Raw genomic sequence first — 8681 nt, 5'->3', positions numbered from 1 at the left:
GCAAACGCCTTATAGATATTATCTTTGGTGGGATTAATCCAGGACCCCAGTGCTACAAGGCTGCAGTTCTAACCACTGAGCCACCGTGTCACCCAATAGTCTTGTGTTACAGTTTACTTTTTGCCAGCATTGTGAAATCATCAGAGTAGAGAGTATTGTGACATCACCACTCTAGAACACATACAAGCAGTAAGAAAATCAGCAGTTACAATGCAGTGGAATAACATCTCAGCCATGCCTCAAGTACTCATGGATGACTGCTGTACTGAAAAGGAAAGGCTACACGGTTGGCATCATTTTGGGGCAAGGCTCATATGCCAAAGTTAGGGCAGCATTCTCTGAACACCTGAAATGTTGTGTTGCTGTGAAGGTTATTGATCGTAACAAAGCTCCACCAGATTTTTTGCAGAAGTTCCTTCCTCGTGAAATGGAGATCGTGACTGTCATGAACCATCATTCTATCGTAAAGACATATGAAATCTTTGAGACTTCCGCAGGCAAAGTCTACATTGTAATGGAATTGGGTGCCCAAGGTGATTTGTTGGAATTCATTAAGAACAGAGGACCAATGCCAGAAGATGTGGCACGCAAACTGTTTCATCAACTAGCATCAGCCGTAAAGTATTGCCATGATTTAGATATTGTCCACAGGGATCTGAAGTGTGAGAATATTCTATTAGATAAAGAGTTCAACATTAAACTTTCAGACTTCGGCTTTGCTAGACGTATAGACGATAACCATAAGCCGGTCCTCAGTAAAACATTTTGTGGCTCAGCAGCTTATGCAGCTCCAGAGGTCTTGCAAGGAATACCATATGAGCCCAAAGTCTATGATATCTGGAGCCTTGGCGTGATACTGTTTATAATGGTCGCTGGTTCAATGCCATATGATGATTCCAACATTAAGAAGATGTTACGTGTACAGAAGGAACAGCACATAAATTTCCCAAGTTCTAAACATTTTTCAAGTGAATGTAAAGATATCATTTACCGAATGCTTCAGCCAAATGTAAGGCAGCGTATTACCGTTGATGAAATATTGAACCATAAATGGCTCCAACCCATCGCAAAAGCCAAAGAATCAGGCAATACCCTACTAAATAAAAAGGTTGTGAAACCTGCAGACCAGACTGCTGTTTTCAAACAAGATTCCAAAAACCCAGATAAAGCTTCTGATGACTCTCTAACAATAACAACAGTTTATGGAGTGGCAAATGTCCAAGAAAGTCTTGTGCAGGAAGATAAAGATAGGATGTCATCAGACACAAGCACATCGGATGAGTCTATCAACACTTCAGCTTGAATCCTACAGTGTAATCTGGTCAATGCCATGTTGCTTATTAAAAATTAAGATGAAAATGGGTTTTCCCGAATGCTTAGCTTATTTGTTGTCATTTTACAAAGGGGAACAAACCAGATAGCAAGTTGTCACCTATCCGTAGCATTAAATGATAAATTGGTGGGACCACCCTCGCTCCAGAGATGGGCTCTATTGTGCCCCATCTGAATGCAGCGGTCAATCAATTCAATGTGTCACGACTACTGGTTATTACTGCTGCGAGGAGAGCTGCACGCCGCAGCAAGGGAGCTGAGAGCAGAGTGGCGGGGAACTCACTGGGTAGAATACAGGACTTGAACCACGTGACGGAAGGAGGTGATCAAGGGTGGCGTCAAACGCCGGGGTGCAGAGGAGACGATATACACTGCAGAGTAGTTAAACGTGCCAAGATTAAAACGAGGAGATAACGAGGTAACCAAGGGGTGAGGCGGAGGAATAGTCAGAAAGGGAGTCAAAGGTCAGAAAACCAGCAGAACAAACAAGCAGAGCAAAGCACGGAGAGAAAAGCAAGCAAATGCAACCCAAGCACACACTCAAGGGGCCAGACACACAGACTAAACGAAAGTATAGCTGACTGGGAATCCTAGTCTGGAGTGTGTATATATACCCCTCCCAGATCCAAAGAGAGGCCAGCAATATTAACCCTGAGAGAGCAGGACATGACCATGTTCTATACCATGACACAATGTTTATGGAACTGTATTTGGCTATCTCTATTAGACAATGAATACAAAAGGTGGTGCACATTCTCAACCACTGCTCTATTTGGGTGGACACTACACAGCCTCCTTTTCTGAATCGATGGTGTCCAAGCAGTGGAACAACAGCAACCAGAAAGTCATCACCTATCTTATCTGGATACAAATCCTTTAATGGAAATTTCCCAATACAGCTTCCTAAAACCATGATATCCAACTTAACTTGATCCTATTTAGGAGAATTATATTTTAGTATAGGTAAAATGGAAACTTAAAAGAACAAAAGCAAACCATAAAGCAGAGGTGTCAAACTGCATTCCTCGAGGGCCGCAAACAGGTCCTGTTTTCAGGATTTCCTTGTATTGCACAGGTGTTAAGTTAATCACCTGCACAGAATGATTCCAGCACCTTGTGCAATGAGAAGAAAATCTTGAAAACACGCATGTTTGAGGCCCTCGAGGAACACAGTTTGAGACCGCTGCCCTAAAGTGTAGAGAAGTCACATGATCCACCACACAACAAATCTCATTAATTACCGAAGTAGGACCATCCGGTGCTCACTATTATGGCTTAAATGGGTATTCCTATCTCCAAGATCCTATCCCAATAAATAGTTGCTATAATAAAATTACCAAATTCCTACAATTAGGCAATTGCAGTAGCTTAGGAATCCAAGGTTATTAACCCTGTGTGACCAAGTTTTTACTATTGATGCTGCCTATGCAGCGTCAATAGTAAAAAGATCTAATGCTAAAAATAATTTTTAAAAAACTGCTATTCTCACCTTCCGTCGTCGGACGATGCGCTCGCGCCGGCCGCCATCTTCCGTTCCCAGAGATGCATTGCGAACTTACCAAGAAGACTTAGCGGTCTTGCGAGACCGCTAAGTCATCTGGGTAATTTCGCAATGCATCCTGGGAACGGAAGATGGCGGCCGCATCACACAGCTTCGCTGGATCCCAGGGGTGAGTATATAACTATTTTTTATTTTAATATTTTTTTTTTAACAGTGATATGGTGCCCACACTGCTGTATACTACGTGGGCAGTGTTATATACCTATGTGTCTGGGCAATATACTACGTGACTGGGCAATATACTACGTGACTGGCCAATATACTACGTGGCTGGGCAATATACTACGTGACTGGGCAATATACTACGTGACTGGGCAATATCCTACGTGGCCCTGTGCTGAATACTACGTCGCTGGGCAATATACTACGTGACTGGGCAATATACTACATGGCTCTGCTGAATACTACGTCGCTGGGCAATATACTACATGGCTGGGCAATATACTACGTGACTGGGCAATATACTACGTGGCTGGGCAATATACTACGTGACTGGGCAATATACTACGTGGCTGGGCAATATACTACGTGGCTGGGCAATATACTACGAGGTTGGGCAATATACTACGTGGCCCTGTGCTGAATACTACGTCGCTGGGCAATATACTACGTGACTGGGCAATATACTACATGGCTCTGCTGAATACTACGTCGCTGGGCAATATACTACGTGGCTGGGCAATATACTACGTGGCTGGGCAATATACTACGTGACTGGGCAATATACTACGTGGCTGGGCAATATACTACGTGGCTGGGCAATATACTACGAGGTTGGGCAATATACTACGTGGGCTGGGCAATCTACTACGTGACTGGGTAATATGCTACGTGGGCTGTGCAATATACTACGTGGGCTGTGCAATATACTACGTGACTGGGCAATATACTACGTGTACTGTGCAATATACTACGTGTGCTGTGCAATATACTACGTGACTGGGCAATATACTACGTGGGCTGTGCAATATACTACGTGGGCTGTGCAATCCACTACGAGACTGGGCAATATACTACGTGGCTGGGCAATATACTACGAGGTTGGGCAATATACTACGTGGGAATGCATATTCTAGAATACCCGATGCGTTAGAATCGGGCCACCATCTAGTCTACTATATAATTGTCTAAGGATCACTTCCGTCTTTCTGTCTGTCACGGATATACATTGGTCGCGGCCCGTCTGTCATGGAAATCCAAGTCACTGATTGGTCGCAGCAAAACAGCCACGACCAATCAGCGACGGGCACAGTCCGGCGGCAACATGGCCGCTCCTTCCTCCCTGCAGTCAGCGCCCGCTCCATACTCCCCGCCAGTCAGCGCTCACACAGGGTTAATGGCAGTGCTAACAGAGCGCGTTATGCCGCGGTGTAACGCACTTCCTTAACGATGCTATTAACCCTGTGTGACTATGCGGCATCAATAGTAAAAAGACCTAATGTTAAAAATAATAAAAAAAATAAAAAATCGTTAGATACTCACCGTCCGTCGGCTCTTCGGATCTAGAACAGGCCTTTCTCGTTCCTTGCGACGCCCCGGTGACCGCTCTATGCATTGCGATCTCGCTACGTCATCTCGCGAGAGTGAGACAAGGAAAAACAAGAGGGCAGCGGGAAGGTGGCTCGAATCCCCACGGGAGCTGAGGCTGTGAGCCTGTGAAGGGGGAAGGTAGCGTGGGAGGAGGAGGAGCAGAGCGGCCAAGGTGAGGTGCCTCAGTCCCCACGGCGAGCATGGTGCCCAGTGCTGCCGGCGCTGTACGGCCTGACTGCTGCTGCTGACAGGTGCCGGTCTGTGCGAGACCCCAGCCCGGGAGCTGGCGGGACATGTATGTGTAGGAGGGGGCGGCAGCACCATGGTGGAAGAACTGTTCTGTAAAGTTGTCTCCATTATTATTATTAAATGCCGGGACTGTGAGGAGAGGTAAGAAGGCGTGGGATGAGGACACCCACCTGTATATATGCTGCAGGACCTGGACGGTCACACGTTAGATGGCATATGCCCAGTGATGGGCATCTATAGGTACAGTGTGTGCCCAGGGCTGTGCAATATACTACGTGGGCTGTGAAATATACTACGTGGGCTGGGCAATATACTACGTAGGCTGTGCAATATAGTACGTGTGCTGTGCAATAGGCTGTGCAATATACTGCGTGGGCTGTGCAATATACTATGTGGGCTGTGCAATATACTACGTGGGCTGTGCAATATACTAAGTGGGCTCTGCAATATACTACGTGGCTGTGCTGTTTAGTATGTGTGCTGTGTTATACACTACGTGGCCTGTGTTATACACTGCCTGGTCTGTGTTATACACTACGTGGCCTGTGTTATATACTGCATGCGTGGGCTGTTATATACTACGTGGCTGTGTTATATGCTATGTGGGCTGTTATGCACTCCATGGGCTGTGCTATATACTACGTGGCTGTGCTATATACTCCGTGGGCTGTGTTATATACTATGTGGCTGTGCTATATACTCTGTGGGCTGTGCTATATACTCTGTGGGCTGTGCTATATACTCCGTGGGCTGTGTTATATACTGCGTGGGCTGTGCTATATACTACTTGGCTTTGCTATATACTCCATGGGCTGTGCAATATACTACGTGGCTGTGCAATATACTACGTGGCTGTGCAATATACTACGTGGCTGTGCTATTTACTATGTGGGCTGTTATATACTACGTGGCTGTGCTATATACTACGTGGCCGGCCGCGAACAATCAGCGATTGGCGCAGTCCAGCCGCAAATTGGCGCGGGATTTGAACCACGCTTCGCTAATTGGTTATGGCCAGCCGAATCCTGTGTATTCAATGTATTATTCTAAAATCTTCATAAATAAGCTACATACATATTCTAGAATACCCGATGCGTTAGAATCAGGCTACCATCTAGTAGCTGATAAACATCATCTTGACCTGCAAAAAATAAGCCACCACACGGCTCTCAGTGGAAAAATAAAGTTATAGCTCTCAGAATAAAGCAATGCAAAAATAAAGCTTTTTTTCTATAAAATAGTTTTTTTATAGTGTAAAAGCGCCAAAACATAAAGATATAAATGAGGTATCGCTGTAATCGTACTAATCCGAAGAATAAAGTTGCCATATCAATTTAACCACTCTCAAAGCGGTATTAAAAAAAAAATCAATTCCTGAATTGCTGGTTTCTGTTCATTCTGCCTCCCAAAAATTGGAATAGAAAGTGATCAAAAAACGTTATGTATCTGAAAATGGTACCAAAAAAAGTCAACTCGTCCCGCAAAAAAACAAACCCTCACATGACTGTTGGCCAAAATATGGAAAACTTACAGCTCTCAAAATATGGCAATGCTCAATAAAAAAGTCTTTTAGTGTGTGACAGCTGCCAAACATTAAAAAAATGAAAGAAATCTGGTATCGCTGTAATTACACCAAAGAAAAAAGTTATCTAATCACTTATACAGTGCGAGGAACAGCGTAAAAAATAAAACCAATTCTTCACTTGCTGTTTTGTTCATTCTGCCTCCCAAAGATCGCGGTAAGGCTCGGCTCACAGTTATTCTGTGGTCTATGCTGAGCGCTTACACAGGATTTTCCGTGTAAATCTCTAAAATTCGTGACTCAGATGGAACCCCAGCCAGAAGATTCACTATAATGAGGCAGATGGGGACACTGGACACCATCTGGTCTATCATCTGGCGGTGTCAATCATTTTCAGCGAGCATAAAAGCGCAGTTGATCACACTTTTGAGCACCTCTAAAGAAGATCGCTGAACAGAGGCCAGATGGAGTCCAGAGTAACTCTGCTGCCTCGTTATATTGAATGGATCCTTTAGGGGTTTCATATCAATCACATAATTCAGAGATTTAGATGGTAACCCCAAACTACATGATGCAATGAATAAGGAATAAATTCCAAAACGCGTATGCTAGAGTTGAACATTTTGTTCTGTCCATGTACACTGGTGCAACTTTTTAATTCTTCAATAAAGAATTTTATTCAACAAGCTAGATATTTTTCTATTTTCTACAAATAGTTTCCTATCTGCAGCACTTCAGGTTTCCGTGCGTGGTATCCTGTTGTGAATTCTGTGGCAGAGCTCCCTCCTGTGGTCACAAATGGTACTTCGGCTGATTCTCTCTGTGAGCTTCCGTTGGTGGAGGAAAGTGGTACTGCGGCTTCTGAGTTTCCCTCCTCAGGTGATGTGGTGAAGTCGTTAGGTGCTGCTCTATTTGACTCCACCTGGTGCTTTGATCCTGGCCTCCAGTCAATGTTCTAGTATTGGACCTGTTTCCTCCTGGATCGTTCCTGTGGCCTGCTGCTCTGCATAGCTAAGTTCCTCTTTGCTATTTTGTTTGTTGTTTTTTCTTTCCAGCTTGTCTATTTGTTTTTTCCTGCTTGCTGGAAGCTCTGGGACGCAGAGGGTGTACCTCCGTGCCGTTAGTTCGGTACGGAGGGTCTTTTTGCCCCCTTTGCGTGGTTTTTGTAGGGTTTTGTGTTGACCGCAAAGTTACCTTTCCTATCCTCGCTCTGTTCAGAAAGTCGGGCCTCACTTTGCTAAATCTATTTCATCTCTACGTTATTTTCATCTTAACTCACAGTCATTATATGTGGGGGCTGCCTTTTCCTTTGGGGTATTTCTCTGAGGCAAGGTAGGCTTATTTTCTATCTTCAGGTTAGCTAGTTTCTCAGGCTGTGCCGAGTTGCATAGGTAGCGTTAGGCGCAATCCACGGCTGCCTCTAGTGTGGTTGGAGAGGATTAGGGATTGCGGTCAGCAGAGTTCCCACGTCTCAGAGCTCGTTCTGTGTTTTTGGGTTATTGTCAGGTCACTGTATGTGTTCTGACCTCTATGTCCATTGTGGTACTGAATTACCTTTCACAACAGTATCCACTGAGAAGGTAAGCTGATACTTTTCTCTCTTTTTAGCCATTTAACTTGCTCTCTGTGCTGAGAATTTACTTTAGTGTTTCCATCTAAATCTCTGAGTGAATTGATTCAGATGAGACCCCGAAAGGATCCATTCACTATAATGAGGCAACAGAGTTAATCTGGACTCCGTTTGGCCTCTTCAGTTGAGTACTTCTTTTCAGAGGTGTGTAAAACTGTGGCCAACTGTACTTTTATACACGTCTTAAAAGATGGACACCGCCAGATCACAGGCAAGACAGCGTCCACAGTGTCTCCATCTGCCTCATTTTAGGGAATCTTCCACCGGGGGTCCCATCTGAATCACATATTTCAGAGATTTACATGGAAACCCCAGTGTAAGCACTCAATGCAGGATAAATGTGAACCAAGCTTTACTGCAATCTTTGAGAGGCAGAATAAACAAATCATCAGTAAGACAAGAATTTGTTTTACTTATTTTTTACGCCGTTCCTCGTGATTAAGTGATTAGACCACTTTATTTGTTGGTGTGATTATGGTGATGTCAGATTTATTTAGTTTTATTATGTTTGGCTGCTGTCACTAAGAAACACTTTTTTTGCAAAAACTAGTTTTTGCATTGCCATATTTTGAGAGTTATAATTTTTCCATATTTCTGCTGATGTTGATGCTGATGGCATTCATATTGAGCTCGAGATACTCCTGCACCATCCTCTCCAGTCGTTCACAACGTCTCACACTTCTCCTTTTGTTCTGTAGCACATGCTAGTCTAAGAAATGTGTGAAACGACCAACATTAATTTCTTATACCGCTTACATTTTTGCTGCTAATGTTTTAGCGTTGATGACTCGACTGTTCTGATCCAGTTCGGGGTTTGTTTTCTGCTATCATCTCTCTGGACTGGTCATGCAGGGGAT

At 44.2% G+C, this 8681-nt stretch overlaps 1 protein-coding gene across 1 annotated transcript; it reads left to right on the top strand.

Moving 5' to 3' along the window:
- The first annotated feature begins 253 nt into the window (after window positions 1–253).
- On the top strand, window positions 254–1303 carry LOC138657501 (testis-specific serine/threonine-protein kinase 1-like). Its single transcript, XM_069745282.1, has one exon. It carries the CDS (start codon window positions 254–256, stop codon window positions 1301–1303), a length of 1050 nt encoding a protein of 349 aa, XP_069601383.1.
- Window positions 1304–8681: the final 7378 nt, after the last annotated feature.

The sequence above is a fragment of the Ranitomeya imitator genome, chromosome 1 (genome assembly GCF_032444005.1).
Source record: "Ranitomeya imitator isolate aRanImi1 chromosome 1, aRanImi1.pri, whole genome shotgun sequence".
Taxonomy (NCBI): Eukaryota; Metazoa; Chordata; class Amphibia; order Anura; family Dendrobatidae; genus Ranitomeya; species Ranitomeya imitator.
Note: the sequence above shows the minus strand (reverse complement) of the source record. Positions and strands in the feature narration are given on the sequence as shown.

What these genes read in the sequence shown, in the direction of transcription:
- LOC138657501 (XM_069745282.1), top strand. Translation starts at nt 254, where the DNA reads ATGACTGCTGTACTGAAAAGGAAAGGCTACACGGTTGGCATCATTTTG.